Below are 20,166 nucleotides of genomic sequence, written 5' to 3' on the forward strand. Positions count from 1 at the left end.
TTTGTTGTGGTCTACCTAGACTATATACTAATTTATTCCTCATCCAAGAGTGAACACACCGAACATGTGAGATTCGTCTTACAGAGGCTGCGAAAGAACCGTCTCTTCGTCAAAGCCGAGAAGTGTATCTTCAATTCATCGGAGGTTGAGTTTTTAGGTTATGACCTTACCAATCGGGGCATCCGGATGAGCCAGTCCAAGGTTAAGGCCGTCCTGGAATGGCCTGTTCCTACTACAACCAAAGCCCTACAGTCATTCCCGGGGTTCTCGAACTTTTACAGGCGCTTTATCTTTTCATTTTCTACCATCTCGGCTCCTTTGACAGCTTTAACTAGCTCAAAACAGCCATACAGATGGACACCAGAAGCACAATCCGCCTTCGAGGCCTTAAAGGCGGCTTTTTCTTCAGCTCCAGTGCTGCAACATCCCGATCCGCTCCTACCCTTTTTTGTGGAAGCTGATGCTTCTGGGACGGCCATTGGGGCTATACTGTCGCAACCCTGTCAGGACTCGGGTGAGATTCATCCGGTTGCGTTCTTTTCGAGAAAACTGACACCATATGAGCGCAACTATCCTATCACAGAAAGAGAGTTGCTGGCAGTCAAGGACGCTTTCTCGGAATGGCGTCACCACCTATTGGGGCCCGTCATCCGGTTACTGTCTTCTCTGACCATCGGAGTCTTTTGGCATTCAAGTCAATGAAGTGCCTCACTGCTCGGCAGGCCCGCTGGCACCTTTTCTTTTCTCAGTTCAATTTCACCATCACGTATCGGCCAGCCCGTCTCAACGTTTGTGCAGACGCCTTGTCTCGCCTGCCTTCTCACCCAGAGCAAAGCAAATCCGATTGCCCTCTTCTGCTGCCTTCTAGGGTAGTATGTGCATGTACTCCACGCCCTTTACTCCGTTCTTTAATCTCGGACTGGGTGAATACACATAAAGAGGAATGTGTAGCCCTAAATCTTGACGTGGTACAAGGACTTCCCTATATTCAGGGCCCCTGTTTGTGCCCCCGGGGAAAGCTCGTCTCCAGGCCCTTGCTTTGTCCCATGACTCCTTGATAGCGGCTCATCCAGGCCAAAAGAAGACTCTGGACTTGCTCTGTCGTTGGTCCTGGTGGCCGTCTATGTCTCAAGACGTGGTTAACTATTTGGCCTCCTGTTCTGTGTGCGCTCAATGTAAGGTCTCCCGGTCTAAACCTGTGGATTTGTTGCAGTCACTCCCGGCCCCTCACAAGCCATGGTACATGGTCTCTATGGATTTCATTGTGAACCTGCCACCGGTTGACGGTTTTGACACCATCTGGGTGGTAATTGATTATTTCACTAAGATGGCGCTTTTCATTCCCTGTGCGGGTTTGCCCTCTGCTCCGACATTGGCCTCATTGTTCCTTAAAAACGTATTTCGCTTCTTTGGTCTGCCTTCTATTGTGGTTTCGGATCGCGGACCGCAGTTTACGTCACGGTTCTGGAGGGCTCTGACGGCATCTCTTGGCATCGATGACAGGTTCAGCTCTGCCTTCCATCCACAAACCGATGGGCAGACTGAACGGCTCAACGCTACTCTCGAGCAATACCTACGCTGCCTCACACTTCGTTTCTAGTCCTCTTGGTTGGCGTTGCTACCACCCGCTGAATTCGCTTATAATAATTCTCTGCATGCCGCTTCTGGTGTATCTCCCTTTTTTGCACTTTACGGACACCATCCGCGGTCCTTGCCCCTGGATCCTGACCTTCCCATTGACAATCCAGCAGCTCATGCGTGTGTTCGGGACCTCAAGTCCATTCATGGGGTCGTTCGTCAACACCTGTTGCATGCTCAGGCAAAAGCAAAGAAATTTGCAGACATGCATCGGACACCTGCACCCAACTACCGTGTGGGTATGAAGGTTTGGCTGTCATCCCGCAACCTGAGAATACCTGGTAAACGAATGCTCTTACCCAAGTTTGTGGGTCCCTTTCCTGTCACAAAGGTCTTAAATCCAGTTGCTGTGCGTCTTTCATTGCCCTCGTCCTGGAAACAGCACCCAGTGTTTCATGTCAGTTTGCTGAAGCCTTGCCCTGCCAACATGCGGTTGCCGGTCCGCCCACCCCCGGTGCGGGTGGATGGTAATGATGAGTTCAAGGTGGCTGATATCCTGGATTTTCGACTTCAGAGGGGTCGTCCTTTTTACCTGGTTGACTGGAAGGGATTTGGCCCTGAGGATAGGTCTTGGGAGCTTTTATCTAATATCCATGCCCCGGCCCTGCTTCGCCGCTTCCATGCCCGTAGGGGGATGGTGCCGCCTTTGGGGGTGGATGCTGTTACGCCTCGGCAGGCCCGCAGGAAGGTTATTGCCCTCCGTAAGGGTATGTGTCATGTTGCAAACCCATTCTACTCCCACTGGCAACTGCCCAGGAAAATAGTGGCTTCGGCTCACCCCGCATCACTCTGCGGCAGCTGAGAGGCGATGATGTGTGAGCCTCGGTTTCGTCCAGTTCTGCCTTCTCCTTCCCGATTTAAACTTCGGAACCGGGCGAAACGCTGCTTCTGATTAAAGTTGCATCCCGGTATTTAGAAGTTCCGTCTTCAATCCTACTTCAATTATCCGTGTACCAGACCTGTTTCCTCATTCACGGACTGCCTTTTGCCTGCCACTTTTGGAACCTTGTAACCACGGCATCGGTAAGAGTCTTCTTTTCACCACTTGCTAACGAGCACATCTCCTGTACTCTTTGTACCTTGCCGTTGAACTATATCACCTGCAAAACTCCAACTCAACTGTGTCCTTCATTGTTGCTGTTGCCATCCTCTTTCCACAATCAGACTTCTATTGGACATTCATCAGTAATGCACCGGGACGCTTTGCGGATAGTGCACCTACCCGACTCTAGTGCGGCCCTCGTTCCGCCCGGGTTTAGTTTCCCTAACTAACCTACCCATTTGTTATTTTGCACTTCCGTTTTCATGAACTCTTTGGACATTACAGATTTAACAGCACATCAGTGGTTACATTTTCCTCTCTTACTTGTAGGTGGTTCCGGTGGCCTTGAAACAAGGGGAGGGCATAGTTCAGCTGGGTTCTTGGCGGTGTGTCCTCCCCGCCCTTTTGAGCGATCAGTCCCTCTGCCTGGTCCTACCCAGCAGAGAGTCATATCGTTAAAAAGGTCTTGTGCCCTCACAGAGAGGAGGCTTGGTTGGAGGCCCCGACCTAGCTCTTCAATCAATAGTTCAGTCCTGTGCCTTCCGGCCACCGATTTAGTATACTTCCTGTCCGGTGAGTAATAGGTGTGGCTTATATAGCCAGCCACACCCAAACACTAGAGAGTTCATGAATTGGCAACAGGAAGTGGTAACCAGGAAGTTACTACAAACACTGTAAGGAATTAAAGGAGAGATCTGCTATGGTTTCTTTGTGTGCCTATGCCAGGCCTGCCAAGCCTCCACCCAGCTTGCCCCAACTACCTGCCTGATACCCATGACAAGAAAGTAGTAAGACGTCTATGTTCCTTCCATCCAAGCGGGGAGGAAGGGTGGGCGTATGTGAATCTAAGCAGATACAATCATCAGAAATGCTATTACGGTAAGTAATGCATGTCTTCTGATGCTTGTTAATCTGTTTAGAATCACATGCTGTGCATAGACTGGTACATAGAGTTGGGTTGTGAAAAGGAACAGTAGTGAAAAAATGTCTTAATACTGCTTGTCCCACCTGAGAATCAGACTTAGAATGAGTGTCTAGGCAATAGTGTTTTGTAAAGGTGTGTACAGAACTCCAGGTTGCCGCTTTGCAGATGGACTCTAGGGGAACATTAGCAATGAATGCTATGGAAGCCCCAGTGCCTCGATGTTGAGTGTGCTCTAGGCTTGAAGGACAGTTTTCTCTTAGCAAGAGTGTAACAGAGTGTGATGCAATTGACAACTCACCTTCAGCTAGCTGATTTAGAGACAGGATCCCCTTCTCGAACAGCTGCCACTGAAACGAAAAAATGGTTTGTCTTTCTTAGTGGTCAAATTCTTTCCAGGTAATACATGACTGCCCTGCGCACATCTAGTGTGTGCAGGTTTCTTTCTGCCACGTTAGAGGGGTTCTGGGAGAAAGTCGGCAGTTCTATTGTCTGGTTCACATGGAACTTGAAATAAATTTAGGCGCAAACCGAGGGTGTGTGCGCAGAACCACCTTATCTCTGTGAACTGTAACGAAAGGGTCTAGAACTGAAAGGGCCTGCAGTTCACTGACTCTTCTTATAGAAGTGATAGCTACTAAGAAGGCGGTCTTGTAGGTAAGATCTTTGAGACTTGCCTTATGCATAGGCTCAAAGGGAGACCCCCAAAGGTCTATTCAATACCACATTTAGGTCCCACCCGGGAGCCGGGTTAGAAATGGGGGGATGAATCCTCTTTACCCCTTCCATGAAAGCCTTAATAACTGGTATTTTCCACCACAACACCTTCTGCTGTGACGTAGTGTAGGCTGAGAGAGCAGCTAAGTGAACCTTTAGTGAATTAAAAACCAGGCCTGAGTCTACTAGGTGAGTCAGGTACAATACAATGTGGGTAGGAGAGCAGTCAACTGGATTCACGCCTTTGGAATTGCACCAGATGACAAAGCGCTTCCATTTACTGGAGTAACAATATCGGGTGTTAGGTTTCCTTGCCTCTCTAAGTATGTCCATGCATCTCTGAGGAAGTTGGAGGTGCTCAAACTCTATGACCTCAGGAGCCAGACCACTAAGTTCAGAGTTTGCGGGCATGGGTGAAGTGTTTATTCCCTGTCCTGAAATAACATGTTGTATGGGCAAAGCAGCTTCACTGGAGGAGAGAGATTGACATCTCCATCAGATGAGAGAACCAGGGCTGGCGGGCCCACATTGGGGGCACCAATATCATGGTGACTGGTTCCTGGTGCATCTTGTGCACAATCTTGTTGAGTAGGGGAGTCAGGGAAAAGCATAAAGAAATTTCCCTGACCATGTGATCCAGAGACCGTTCCCCTTGGATCAGTTCTGGGGGTACCTGGAGGTGTAATCTTGGCATGGAGCATTCACCAGAGTTGCGAACAGGTTGATCTTGGGGAAGACCAATTCTGCGAAAACATTGGAGACAATGGGCCTCATTACGAGTATGGAGGTAGCCATGGTGCTATTAGCGCCATGGCTACCGCCATACCGCATACCGGGTCCGTGTTCAAGGTATGGGGACTTACAAGGTCATTCCAACCTTGGAGGACCCGGTAAGTCCCCATTCTGAAATCCATTCCCCATTCCCATTTGAGCCCCCAGAGGGCTCAATGGGAATGGGGAAGGAGCTAATAACGGCCCACAAATAGCAGGCCCGTTATTAGCTCCCTGGTTCCTTAGCGGCTCCCGCTAAGGGCGGCTGGTAAAACCAGCCGGCCTTAGTGGGATCCGCTAAGGGACCTCGTAATGCGGCGGTAAGGGGTTAACGGCACCGGCATCCTTACTGGTGCCGTTAACGACTTACCGCTGCACTCGTAATGAGGCCCAATGTCTTTGTGTAGTCGCCATTCGTACTCTACGGGCAGTGGGAAATCTCTGCTGAGCAAGTCCGCCAGAAGATTGAGTTCCCCTGGAACGTTTTAGGACCACAGGAACATCCTGTGTTTGAGAACCCATTTCCAAATGTTCTGGGACAGTTTGGACAGCCCTGGAGAGCGAGTGCCTCCTTGCTTGTTCAGATAGTACATGGCCGTGGTGCTGTCTGTGAGGATCAGATCCGTCTTCCACTGCAGCTGTGTCTGAAAGGCTTTCAGTGCTTTGAATACGGCTAGCAGTTCCAACAGATGTATGTGGTTGGATGCTATCTCTGGGGACCAAACGCTGTGCGCCGTCTGCTGGAGCAGGTGAGCTCCCCACCCCATGAGAGATGCGTCCGTCGTGAGAGTGGCTTCTACTGGAGGGGTGGTGAAGGACTTTCCCTTCAAGAGTTTCTCCCTCAACCACCACTGCAGAGAGAGAGTGAGGGCTGGCAAGACAACCACTAGATCGTCCCATTGTCCGCTGGCCTGACACCACTGCCTGTTGAGCCACTCTTGCCTGGGACGCATGCATGAAACGCGCGTGAGGAACCAAGTAAATGCAGGATGCCATCATGCCTAACAGTCGCATAGCCTTGCGTACTGTCACCTCCCGACTGGCTACATACTGAGGGATTTGAAACAGCATGTTTTGAACCCTCTCGTTGGAGGGGAAAACGAGGCTGTCTTCTGTCCGAATTAAAGCCCCTAGAAAACGCTTGACTTGATTGGGGTCTAGGCTGGATTTCTTCTCGTTGGAGAATCCCAGGCTGAATAAGAGGTCTATCGTCTTTTGAGTGTTCGACAAGCATGTTCCGTAGGAATCCCCTGTTATGAGCCAGTCATAAGGATAAAATGGGATGGATAGCCTGCGCAGGTGTGCTGCTGCCACTGCCAGTACCTTTGTAAATACCCTTGGTGCTGAGCCAATGCCGAAGGGGAGTACTTTGAACTGATTGTGCTTGTCCTCTATCATGAACCTGAGGTATTTTCTGTGCGCCGGCAACATTGAAATATGAAAGTATGCATCTTTCATGTCCAATGTTGCCATGTAACCCCCCTGTGTGAGCAGAGGAATTACTTCCTGCAATGTGACCATACAAAACTTTTGAGGTTTGACAAACTTGTTCGCTGGGCGCAAGTCTAGTAGAGGGCGCAGGGTGAGATCCTTTTTGGATACAAGTAAGTACACTGAATAAATATCCTTGTTTACCTGTAGAAGAGGGACGACTTCTATGGTGCCCTTTTCCTGCAGGATCTCGACCTCTTGCAGCAGGATGCGTAGGTGTTCCGGCATCAGGCGTCTTCATCTCAGAGGTCTGAATCAAGGTGGTCGGCAGAACTCGATACAGTACCCGTGGGCGACGGTCTTGAGCACCCACTGGTCTGTTGTTATCCTCTCCCATGCTTGAAGGAATGATGTTAGACGTCCCCCGACCGGGAAGGCATGGGAGGGGACCCGGATCGGAGGGTCATTTCTGACCTGAGGCCAGGGAGCCTCTAGGGGTGGAATTCCAACCCCTTCCCTTTCCACTGCGTTGTCCTCTGGGAGGATACGGGGTGGCAGAGTTGGATCCCTGGTCCGATGACCAGTTGTTTCCTGAAACATCCTGGTTGTGAGGGGAGCAAGATTGGCCATGAAAGGAATGACTAGAGCTTCCCCCTCTTTTCTGGAAAGGCCTTTGGGTAATTTGGTCCAAGGTCTTGAGAGTGTCGTGTTCCTTTTTAGCTGTCTCAAGCGGCTCATCAACGGCTTTCCCGAACAAGTTGGTTTCCTCCACCGGCTTGTTTATTAAGGATGCCTGGGTTTCCGGCTCAAATCCAGAATTTCCTCAACCAGGCGTGCCATTTTAGTAGGGTACCCTGGGCTTAAGTCCTGCCAGTTGTTTCTGCAGCGTCCAGAGTATTCTTGAGAATACTGTGATTGACCTGTTTGCCCTCAGCTACAATGGAAAGTAGGCGAGCCCGCAGCGGTTCAGGGACCTCTTTAAGGCCCTCTTGCAGCAGGTTCCATTGAACGTTCGAATAGCTAGCCAACAGTGTGGGGTTGTTGGCTATGCAGGTGGAGAATGCTGCAGCAGTTGTGACCCTCTTCCCCAATGCGCACAAATTTTGCACTCTTTACCAGGCGTTGCTTCACACATGGACAGGGGTACACCCGCCCTTTAACTCGTAGTCGTAACCACCAGGGAATCCGGAGTGGCATGCCCCCTAATGTAGAGGGGGTCAGAAGGGGAGGGTCAGAACAGTTTCTCGACTCTGGGATTAACAGCCATAGTCTGAGCGGGTGTTAACAATGAAGGTGCCAGGCATCTCTTAATAGAATTTAGTAATGGGATAGCCTGGCTGGCAGGAGGCTTCTTCTTTAGTATGTCTTCGACAAAATCAGAATCTGGCACAGCCTCTTGTGCAGCAATTTGGAAATGTTCAGCTGCCTTCTTTAAGATAGCGTTAAACACCATCTGATCATCAAATGGTGATGTTTGGCGGGCTGGTGTGGAGGGAGGGGAGTCCATGCACAAGGTGTCAGGGTCCGGGGAGGGTAGGAGACACCCAAGGTTTATTATCGACCGGCTGGTCTTCTTCCCAACCCTCTATGGGATCAGCAGGATCATCAGTAGGATCTCCAGAGGGATATTCATCCTGTATATATTGATCAAGAGGGACCTCATCATCAGTGAAGTCATAAACGTCCTCATCTTGAGGAGCATCAAAGGTCCTCTGAAATTTAGCCATAGGCGTATAAGGGCTCTCCTCACAAGGCCTCATAGGAGAAAACCTCTCTGAGAGTTCAACAAACTTTTCCAGTCTGTTCATGCACCACTCAAACTTCTCTCTGGTCCATGATAACGAGCCAGAGGAGTCCAGGGGAGGAAAGGGCTCTTCCTGATGATCCTCGTCCCTAAAATGTCGAGATTTTTCCCTTAAAGTCGTAGACAAAGACACTGGGCTCTCAGAGTAATCTTTCCGAAGCACCGGCCGTTGTGACGTGTCTTTGGAAGTGTCCTTAGGCCTTTCTTTCTGTTTCTACGTGTCTTTTGACTGTTCCTTTCCTTTTGTCTCACCGCCGAAACGATCTTCGCGATACTATCACTGATGCTTGGGGTCACAGGGTGGTGTATAGGCTGGGCCGGTGGATTTTGGCGACACCGGGTCTTAAGTGGCGTCGGCACTTGCTTTTGAGGCGTCTTGACGGTCGCATACATTTTGGTGGTAGCACCCTTACTCTTAGACTGCCCAGACACAGGCTGCTGCTGCGGTGGGGGGGGCTGCCGTTCATGGGGACTATCCGACGTGCCCGATGGTGCTTTGGAGCGCTTGGACTGCACCGCCAAAGCAGAACCGTGGGTTGGGTGCTTTGTGTGGGAAAGGTGTGCGTCCCTGTCGCCGGGATGTACAGTCCCCATAGCAGGACTCTCGTCGTGCCTGCCGGGGACGGACACTGTGGAGCGAGGACGCTCCGCTGTAAGGTCAATGGCCTTCAAATTGGAGCCTTGGTCGTCGCTAGTCCCTTTGTCACACTCGGCGGCTGTGGCGGCGGGGGAATTACTCTCGGCCTGCGACATCCCATAGGCCGCCCACCGTTTTACACAATGCTCCTTTATAGTCTTGGGGCGTAGGAGCTTGCAGTCCACACAGGACGCCTCGTTGTGATCGAGGGGAAGACACCTATTGCACCGACCATGCTTGTCTGTCCATGGGAATTTTGCCTTGCAGGAAGGACAAATTCTAAATGGAGTCCTGTCCATAGCGCAGGATTGTGGCAGCAACGACAAAACCAAGGGAACAAAGAGGGGAAAAGGAAAGGCATTCTTAAAAAGAATATGTCCACCCCAACCCCACTCTACCTACTGTACAGGCCGACTAGACGGCCCGGCCATGTGGTCTGCGGCGCCAACCGGATCAGCATCCATCGAAGTCTCGTAGTCAGCAGTCTTTGGTGGTGGCACAGGAATCAACTGTCGAGAGGAGTGACGGCAAGAACAAATGACCAAAGGTCAAGAAATATAACAATAACGCAATGTTTTCTGAAGAGCTCCGCATAAAGGCGACCAGTTAGCTGGGTGGAAACCCTGAGGGACCTCGACGCGTGAGGGATTTTGAGTACACTACATGTCACGTTAGGGATTGCCATGTCGACGTCCCCTTTCGATTCTCGAAAGGCAAGATGCAATACTCTGAGGTTACCACTGGATGTCAGACTATATGCACAGCATGTGACTCTAAGTATCAGAAACTGAGTTACAGCCTTCTTGTCCCCCAAGATTTCATCAACAAAATCTTTGGCCCTCATTACGACCCTGGCGTTGGACCATGGTGCTAATAGCACCATGGTCCATGCCGGTAACCTACCGACTCCGCCATGGCGGAATGGGGAATTACCGCCCCATTCCGAGGTTGGCGGGGCGGTAATTCCCCATGCCGCCATGGCCCTTCCCCATTCCCATTTTTGCCCCATAGGGCTCAATGGAAATGGGGAAGGTGCTAAGTACGGTGCCGCAAATTGCGGCACCGTACTTAGCACCAAGGTCCCTTTGCGGGTTGGATTTTAACGCCTGCAAAAAGCAGGCGTTGAAATCACCAACCCGCAAAGGGACCTCGTAATCAGGCGTTAAGGGGTTAACGGCGCCGCCACCTTTTACGGCGCCGTTAACCCCTTAACGCCAGGGTTGTAATGAGGGCCTTTGTCCTGTTGAGTATCGTGCGTTGCTATTTGGAAATGCTCAGCCGCCTTGATGAGCACTTAATTTAGTCGTGGCTGATTATCTATGTGTGAATCTGTCACAGGAGGATCCTGATTGATGGGAGAGTCCATGTTATACATGTCTGGATCTGGGTCGACCTCATCGTCCTCATTATCCCCATAGAAAGGGTCTGCGGCCTCTTGAGTCAAGAGGTCCTCATTGTCGGTGTCCGGGTTATACAGGTTAATGACTGTGGGGACTTGCGCTAGATTATCGGGGCGAAACCTTTTTGAAGGGGGTTGAGCAGGGATCTGAGAACCAGAGGCCGCTGTTGTGGAAGGAGTGGAGTGAAAACCTGTGAAGTAATCAGGGTCTTTCTCATAAAAATTCGCCATGAAGGACATCCTCCTCATGACCCTATTAATATCCTCAGCTAACCACTGGGCAGAGCTGGAATGACCAGAGGGTGAGATGGGAGTCCCTGATCCTCAGGAGTGGGTGGAACTACAGTTGAAGGCTGAAGACAGGGAATGTTGTTCCTGTGGGTCTTCACTCTTGTGAGGGGACTTATCCTTCTGGGACCTTTCCCTATCAGGGGTCTTATAAGAACTCTAGCTTCAACTAGGCCTTCTGGGGCATGCTTTTTTTACCAAATGGGCTAGTCCCACCTGTATAGGGGTTTTTACCGTTTTCGACAAAGAATGTTGAATTTCGGCTACGGAATGATCCGAAGTCTCGTCAATTGACGTGCAGCGTTCGGGAATGATTTCACTCACGACGTCTGTCTTTGGACAGCCGGGGTCTGTCATGTGGCAATCTGGATCGGGAGTGCCCAGAGGACAGTGATTCTATAGACCACCTCCTCAACGATGTGCATTGGCCTTTGTTCGACAGGCGTGTCGAGTCTCGGCCGTGGGTTGTGTGCTTGGTGGAGGGGGTTGTGAGAGCGCTATTGCCACCAGGTGTCGTCCCGTAACAAGGCCGCCGGCCTTTCTGATGGAATCGGGGGCCTGCGCTTGGGAAACCGGAGTATCCCTGTCACCTTTGCCGTCAGATAACGCAGCATTGCTGCCGTCGCTGAAGGTTCCCCCCACGTCCATGGTGGCCTCTACCTGCATGGCGTGGTGGGCCCAGCGTTTGGTTAAGCGGTCCTTTAGCGTCTTGGGTTTAAAGAGGCTAGACGCTCGACAGATCCCTTCGACATGGTCCCGAGGGAGACAAAGGTTGCACACAAAGTGCTTGTCGACCCAGGGGAACTTTTTGTTACACTTAGGACAAATGTTAAAAGGGGTCCTAACCATAACGGAATGACACAGCAGCTAGGCGAGTGTAATGTACGAAAAGGGGCAAATACATTCTTAAATGTCCTCCCCCCTCTCTCCCTACTACGTGGACCAAAGCTCGAAGCGGCCTTCTAGGCCGGACGGATCCATCGCCGGGAGTCTTCGACGGTTGTCTCTTCACCACTTTCGGATGGTCTCGATAGCCGGTGGTATAGAATATAAAGGATAGTAAGAAAAACTATCAGTAATTAATATAAGTCAATGGCGGTAAGCCGAAAGGAGAACTCTGCAAAATAGCGTCAGTCTATGATGGCGGAAAAAAACAATCTGAGGGACCTCGACGCATGATGGACCATGGGTACAGTGGTCGTCACGCTAGGGATAGTATTACTGGCACGCCCTGTCGATGTCCCTTTTCGAATTTCGAAAATAACAACTGTAATACTCCACAGCTTCTACTAGATGTCAGCCTATGCACAGCATGTGATCTAAGGAAATTCCACAAAACTCAGAAATGTTGATATAGTGGAAGCCAGTAATGCTCAAGTCTGGTGTTCCAAAAATGGCAAGGGGCACCCATGTTGTAAAGTGCTTTCCCCCTATATGGAAGCAGTTACAAGAGATACAAAAAGGGCGAGGAGCCTATAGGAAGTGTGAAGTTTTCAATAGAGGCCAGTTTCACTTACAGAGAAGGCCCTATCACACAAGGGCATTGCTACTCACCATCGAGCTGGTATGCTGGGCTGCCTCCACTGCGACCTTCCCGACTGCTGAGGACATCGTATCGCTTGCTCTCATATAAAGGGGAGTCTGAATCTAACAGGAATTGGAAATAAAAAAATATGCATTAAGGATGTACAGTTAGGTGTTGGGCATTTCTGCAACATCATTTGCCAAATCTAGTTCCAAGGGTCATATGTCTTGACCATGTCTCAGCCAGTATCTAGAGATGAATGTTAGAATTATTCCGTGTTGGGAGAGTAAGGAGTGTGGGCCTTAACAACTGAATACTCAAGGTTGCTGCAAATTGCCACTGGGTGCACAATTACGGATGGTTTTATGAGCTGTGAGATGATTCAGTACTGGAAACCAGGTCGAGCTACAGGTGAATTGCCCGAAATGTGCAGGAGAGCTACATTAATGGATGAGGAGGGGGAATGCACTTCAGGATTCATTTGTCTGTATATTGAAGCAACAGCATGCAAGAAAACTAGAAGCAACACCCAAGCAAGCCTCTGTCAGTATTTATGCTATGTGTAGGGTGAAGTGTGGATCCCAGACACACAATAAGCCCTTGTGTCAAAGCAACCTCCAACGTTCCTGAATTCGGGCCAGGTATCCCGAACATTCACTCTGTAGCTTACAACCGCATTGTTCAGGTAGCCAAAAAACAATTTCCAATCTTTGGCAGGTCAGAGGGAGTCGGCTGACAAGCACACTTTCTGAGCACATCCTGGGTCTACCATCACCCACTTTGTGAATACAGCCTGGCACTGTGCCATCCCATTCTTGAGAACAGTCTGGCACAGTGGAGTAGGTGCAGGGAAAGGGGAATCAGTGCAAGGAATGAGCAGAAGCTGTGCAATGATTGATCTGAGGCAGTGCAGTGGCAATGCAAGTAATTGGGGGAGATGGTACAAACACAGTGCAAAGGCCGTGGAGGGTGTGTGTGGAGATGGTACCGCCAGAGAGCAGAGGTTGGGCAGAGAAAAGTGGAGGGGCAGGATGAGCGCAGAGGCGTTTCGTGAGAGTGGAGGGTTGACAGGGAGAGTGTGGAGATGTTCTACGAAGAGAAAGGAGGCAGTGGAGGGACAGATTTAAGATAGTGCAGTGAGAGAGTAGAGACAGGTCAGGGAGAGGAATGAAAGTACATGTGAAGCAAAGATATCGCAGAGAGGGCAAAAGGAGAGCGTCCCCCTGAGTAAAATCCACATTCACCCAGCTGAAGCTGAAACACAGAACCTCCTCTTTACCAGAGTACGTGTAAGACTGCTTCTGTGGAGACAGCTTGGTCCTCTGAGTCTCAACTTCATAGATCTTCTTTTCATACAGCTTTCGGGTGCTTCCTGCAGAGGATAAATACAAGAGACATCAAACCAGAAAGTAACAATTCCCAAAAGTACAAAATCAAGTTATGGGTGATATTTGTTTATTGATGCAAGCAGGCGCTTATTTAGAGAGAGGATTGTGCATCGACTGTGGCCAGAGCACACAAGCAATGCCTCCAAGCCCCTCAAATCTGTTGAAAGAACATCCGGAAATGGAAACTGTAGCCTTACACTGATATGTACCATTCTACCTCAACCATGCCACCCGTCGTTTTTCATATAATTCGGGTTTGCCCATCTGCTACCTGGCAAGAGATTGAGGCCTGTGACACAGTTACCAACCAATCATCCTCGCAAGGCCCTGGGAATTATATCCTATGTCCTTGAATATAACAAATACTTTAGGGCTGCAGTTGCTGCCCTATAGTTAAGGTTGTTACAATAGGCCAAGCAGTGGAGTGGACCCAGGGACATAGGCCCAAAAAGACAGCAGATTTCCTCCTTCATATGCTGTAAAATGCTGAGAGCAATGCTGAAATTAAGGTAGGTTAGGAACAAGTTACTTACCTGTAACTGTTGTTCTCCCCCGGCATGGATTCACATGCTCATGAATATTCCCTGTCGTCAGGCTGGGAATCCTCGGTAAAGAAAAAATCAGTATCAGTTTTGTTTCTGATCTGTCTTTCTTAGTAGTAACCAATCACTGATTTCTGGGTCATACTGCCCCCAGCCAATGACTGCCCCCTCCCTAAGCCCCGCCTCCGGCAGCCATCCTCAGATTTGGTAGCACGCCAAGTGGCAGTATGACCAAGTGAAGAGCCGCAGAGGGGTAGGTGGGAGGGTTCGCATGTGAATCCATGCCAGACCCATGCTGGAGAACAACAGTTACAGGTAAGTAACTTGTTCCTTCTCCAGCATGGGGTCTGGCATGGATTCACATGCTCATGAATAAAAGAATACATAGCAGTGTACACATGCACAACCACGGGAGGTGGCAACAGGCTCAACAATAAGCAATACAACAACTCAACATTAAGCATCTCTTACCTCCTCACCAGGCTCACCTTAAGTGAACAGGTTGCGCAACACTGCTTGGCCGACCCTGGACTCCTCCCTGGAGTCCCGATCGACGCAGTAGAATCTTGTGAAGGTGTGCGTCGACCTCCACGTAGCAGCCCTGCAGATGTCCAGCAGGGGTACACCAGACAGGAACGCAGTGGTAGCAGCGATCGCTCTGGTCGAATGGGCTCTCGGACGGCCGGGCAGCGGTCAGTTTGCCAACCGGTGACAATGCATGATGCAGCCAGAGAGCCATCTGGAAATGGAAGTCTTCGAGAGAGCCTTCCCTTGATTCACAGACCCAAAGTTCACGAATAGCTGTGACGTCTTCCGAAAACTCTTTGTGCGGTCCACGTAGAACTTCAGCGCTCTAGCTACATCCAGCGAGTGCAAAGTCCTCTCGGCCGGCGTCGAAGGCGACGGGAAGAAAACTGGTAACACCAAGGGCTCGTTGAGGTGGAAGTCCGACGGCACCTTGGGCATGAAGGAGGGGTGCGTCCTAAGCACTACCCTTGTGTCATGAAAAGTCAAGTATGGAGGCTTGCAAGATAGGGCCTGAATCTCTCCCACTCGTCGTGCAGAGGTGATGGCCACGAGAAACGCTGTCTTCCATGACAGGAACTTCAAGGGCGCCAAATGCATAGGCTCGAATGGGGCTACCATGAGCCTGGTCAGTTCCCACGCCGGGGCAGGAGACTTCACCGGCGGGAATGAACAGAATAGTCCCTTCATAAATTCCTTTACCAGGCGATGAGACCACAAGGACGCCCGTCCTGTAGTCCTGGTATATCGGGAGATGGCAGCCAGATGTATTTTTATGGAGGCGTGAGCCAGTCCAGCTTTGGCCAGCGACAGTAAGTACGGCAGCACTTGAGGGGCCGTAATCCGCAGAGGGTTAATCTTCTGTGCACGGCACCAGACAGAGAACCTCTTCCATTTATGACCATAACACTTGAGAGTTGAGGACGCCCTGGCCTTTTGCAAGAACCTCTCTGCAATCAGCCGGGATATCATACCCTCCAAACTCTAGCGCTGCAGGAGCCAGGCCTGCAAGTTCAGCGACTGTGGGTCGTGGTGTAGAATGGCGCCTCCTTCTCTGGAGAGAAGATCCGCGTCCGCCGGAGGCCTGACTGGCGGGGACGTTGACAAGTCCAGAAGGTCCAGGAACCAGATCTGCCTCGGCCACGCCGGTGCGACGAGGATCATCCTGCACCTGGACTTCTTGAGCTGGCTGATGAGGCGGAGCAGCAACGGCAACGGAGGGAACGCGTATAGAAACAGGCCATCCCAAGGGAACGAGAAAGCATCGCCCATGCTCCTCGGCTGTGGGAACCTGCTGGCGAACCTCTGGCACTTGGAGTTCGTCGTCGTCGCCGATCTGGGGTTTGCCCCATCGTTGGAAGAGTCGATCCACTTGATCCTGGAGCAGTTCCCACTCGTGGCACGAGCGCAGCTCCCTGCTGAGTGAGTTGTCAATGGTGTTTTTTATTCCTGCCAGATGGAAGGGAACCAGAAACATCCCCTGGGCGACGGCCCAGTGCCACAGATCCTGGGCCTCCTTGGATAGGGCTGGGGATCTGGTGCCTCCCTGCTTCCGTATGTAGAACATCGTGGTGGTGTTGTCGGTGAAGATCCTCACCACTTTGTCCTTGAGGGACGGGAGGAACGACTTGAGCGCCAAGAACACTGCACAGAGCTCCAAGATGTTGATGTGAAGAGACCTCTCATCCGGGAGCCAAAGGCCTCTTGCGTGGAGATCTCTGGTGTGGGCCCCCCAACCCTCCAGAGAGGCGTCCGTAGTCACCGTCTCCTGAAACGCCAGGGTTTGAAAGTCCGTGCCCGTCGTGAGGTGAGCCCGGGTGCCCCACCATAGGATCGCCCGATGGAACTCCTCGTTGAGGGGGATCCTGTCCTCGAAGCAGCCCCCCGCCTGAAACCAGCGGGCGTCGAGGAACTCCTGTAGCGGACGCATCCGAAGTCTGCAAAGGGGTACAAGATGCATGAGGACATCATCCCGAGAAGGGACTTGATGGACCTCACCCTGGCCACGTCTGCGGCTAACAGTCGCCGTACCTTGCCCAGGATGGTTTTGGTCCTCTCCTCTGAAGGGGAGGCCAATTGCTCCACTGTATCGAGCTTCGTCCCCAAAAACAGTGCTACTTGTGACGGAACCAGGTGGGGTTTGGGGTAGTTGATGGAGAACCCCAGCTCCGTGAGCAACCTGACGGTCCTCGCCGTATGATCGACGGCGAGTTCCCTTGACCTTGCTCGGATTAGCCAGTCGTCCAGGTAGGGGTAGACGTGGATCCCCTGCAGGCGCAGCCGCGCCACCACTGGTGCCAGGCACTTGGTGAAAACCCTGGGTGCCGACTTTAATCCGAACGGTAGGGCTCTGAATTGGTAGTGGCGTCCTTGAACCACGAACCTGAGGAACTTCCTGTGCCTTTCTAGAATGGGGATGTGGAAGTAGGCATCCTCCAGGTCCAGAGACGATAGGAAGTCGCCTTCCTCCAGCTGTCCCAGTACGTGCTGGAGGGTGACCATCCTGAATTTCTGCGCCTTGATGTATGTTTAACCGACGCAGGTCTAGGATGGGGCGCCAACCGCCTGTCTTCTTCCTGACGAGGAAGTACCTTGAGTACACTCCGGAGCCCCGGAGGCTCCTGGGGACGAGCTCGATGGCACCTTTCTTGAGCACTTCGGTAGAGGCCTTAGCCGGGTGGATCAAGGCCCTCACCACCTTAGGTGCGTCCTGGGCCTTCGCCTTGGTGGGAGGGTCAACGCCTCGCTCCCCCTTCGAGATCGACCCGGTCCGCTCCAGCGGCCTAACCAGGTTCTCAGACTTCCTCTTACCCGAACCAGAGCGCTGGCTCGTGGTCGAACGTGCCGGGGAAGTAGCGCCCTGCTTGGCAACCGAAGAGCCTGACCTTTCAGCACTCCCGGAGCCCGCGGACTCGCAGTGCTTGGCCTTCTGTTGGGACCCCGTCACCGGGGCGCCCTCAAAGGACTTAGAAGCCCGCTCAGCCTTCTTCTTTGCCTTCTCACATGCTGTGCCCTTCTCCAGCCAGGAGGCGAGGCGGGAATGACGATCTTGTTTGGTCCGTTCCGAAAGGTTCTTTCAGAACGCACATTCCTTCTCCACGTGCGCCTTGTCCCCATGAAGGCAGTAGAGACATTGCGAATGCTCGTCCTCCTTGAAAATGTTATATAATCCGCATCCAGGGCAGTTCCTGAACAGCTTGGATCCGGGCGTCGAGCTTCCTTTGTCCTGGTCCATGTCCGTTGAGGTAGGCCGCAGATCTTCCGGAATCCTCTAAGAAGTGTAAACTCGACGAAAACGTCACCCTTGAGGGGCGTAGAAGAATTCTGAAACGGGTCCCCGTTATCGGAAGTAGAAACGGTGGAGCTTGAGGCTCGATTAAACCGAAAAAATGAGAAAATCTCCTGTGAAAACGCAGTAAAAAACTCGAGAGCTAAACACGAGGACTCCCAACACGTGAGCGTGCGGTAAAAATCTGAGGATTGCTGCCGGAGGCGGGGCTTAGGGAGAGGCACTTAGAACCTCTGGCACTTGGAGTTCGTCGCCGTCGCCGATCTGGGGTTTGCCCCATCGTTGGAAGAGTCGATCCACTTGATCCTGGAGCAGTTCCCACTCGTGGTACGAGCGCAGCTCCCTGCTGAGTGAGTTGTCAATGGGGTTTTTTATTCCTGCCAGGTGGAAGGGAACCAGAAACATCCCCTGGGCGACGGCCCAGTGCCACAGATCCTGGGCCTCCTTGGATAGGGCTGGGGATCTGGTGCCTCCCTGCTTCCGTATGTAGAACATCGTGGTGGTGTTGTCGGTGAAGATCCTCACCACTTTGTCCTTGAGGGACGGGAGGAACGACTTGAGCGCCCAGAACACTGCACAGAGCTCCAAGATGTTGATGTGAAGAGACCTCTCATCCGGGAGCCAAAGGCCTCTTGTGTGGAGATCTCCGGTGTGGGCCCCCCAACCCTCCAGAGAGGCGTCCGTAGTCACCGTCTCCTGAAACGCCAGGGTTTGAAAGTCCGTGCCCGTCGTGAGGTGAGCCCGGGTGCCCCACCATAGGATCGCCCGATGGAACTCCTCGTCAAGGGGGATCCTGTCCTCGAAGCAGCCCCCCGCCTGAAACCAGCGGGGGTCGAGGAACTCCTGTAGCGGACGCATCCGAAGTCTGCAAAGGGGTACAAGGTAGATGCATGAGGACATCATCCCGAAAAGGGACTTGATGGACCTCACCCTGGCCACGTCTGTGGCTAACAGTCGCCGTACCTTGCCCAGGATGGTTTTGGTCCTCTCCTCTGAAGGGGAGGCCAATTGCTCCACTGTATCGAGCTTCGCCCCCAAAAACAGTGCTACTTGTGACGGAACCAGGTGGGGTTTGGGGTAGTTGATGGAGAACCCCAGCTCTGTGAGCAACCGGACGGTCCTCGCCGTATGATCGACGGCGAGTTCCCTTGACCTTGCTCGGATTAGCCAGTCGTCCAGGTAGGGGTAGACGTGGATCCCCTGCAGGCGCAGCCGCGCCGCCACTGGTGCCAGGCACTTGGTGAAAACCCTGGGTGCCGACTTTAATCCGAACAGTAGGGCTCTGAATTGGTAGTGGCGTCCTTGAACCACGAACCTGAGGAACTTCCTGTGCCTTTCTAGAATGGGGATGTGGAAGTAGGCATCCTCCAGGTCCAGAGACGATAGGAAGTCGCCTTCCTCCAGCTGTCCCAGTACGTGCTGGAGGGTGACCATCCTGAATTTCTGCGCCTTGATGTATTTGTTTAACCGACGCAGGTCTAGGATGGGGCGCCAACCGCCTGTCTTCTTCCTGACGAGGAAGTACCTTGAGTACACTCCGGAGCCCCGGAGCCTCCTGGGGACGAGCTCGATGGCACCTTTCTTGAGCATCGCCTTTACCTCCAACAGCAGTTGAGGGACGTGATTCTCCTTCCTGGCCACGGGAGGGATGCAAGGGCACTTCTTTAGGAATTCCAGCGAGTGCCCGTTGGCCAGGGTGTCCAACACCCAACGATCGGTGGAGATGGACTCCCACACCCTGACGAACTTTGTCAGTCGGCCTCCCACTGGGGTGCTTCGGTGGGGGCCCGAACACCCGGCCGGGTCAGTCTTGCTTGGAAGCGGCCTTGCCGCCTTGGCCTCCTTGGCGACGACGGCGGGAACCCCCTTGCTTGCCGCGACCTCTGTAGGCCTCCTGGGAAGAGGAGCGTGCCGCCTGGCGGTAGGTGGAGGAGCCACCGCTGGATCCTTTGGAGGCACCCTGTCTGCCTCCAGAGCTCCAAAAGGGCCGTCGCTGCTGAAGCACTCCAAGGGCTCGGGCCGTCTCCGAGTCAGTCTTGATGGCCTGTAGAGACTCATCCACCGCCTTACCAAAGAGGTTGTTGCCGTCGAACGGCATGTCCAACACTCTGGTCTGGACGTCCTGGGGAAAGTCTGTTGCCTTGAGTCATCCTCGTCGTCGGAGGCAAACTCCGTTGCCCAGTTGGCGAAATCCGGTATCGGCAATGTCAGTTGCCACCGTAATGGCGTGATCCGACGCCACTTCGCC

The 20,166-nt window shown here is 52.3% G+C and overlaps 1 protein-coding gene across 2 annotated transcripts in view; it reads right to left on the reverse strand.

Moving 5' to 3' along the window:
- The window catches only part of EMD (emerin), a 427,558-nt gene that overhangs the window by 271,194 nt on the left and 136,198 nt on the right, over positions 1–20,166 (reverse strand). For both annotated transcript variants that reach the window (XM_069645445.1, XM_069645446.1), the window contains 2 exons: positions 13,454–13,546; positions 12,204–12,296 (listed from right to left, as the gene is read on the reverse strand). In XM_069645445.1, the coding sequence (XP_069501546.1) occupies positions 12,204–12,296; positions 13,454–13,546 (186 nt within the window). The remainder of the gene's footprint in view (positions 1–12,203; positions 12,297–13,453; positions 13,547–20,166) is intronic.

This window comes from Ambystoma mexicanum, chromosome 2p (genome assembly GCF_040938575.1).
Source record: "Ambystoma mexicanum isolate Mex_15411 chromosome 2p, UKY_AmexF1_1, whole genome shotgun sequence".
Classification (NCBI taxonomy): domain Eukaryota; kingdom Metazoa; phylum Chordata; class Amphibia; order Caudata; family Ambystomatidae; genus Ambystoma; species Ambystoma mexicanum.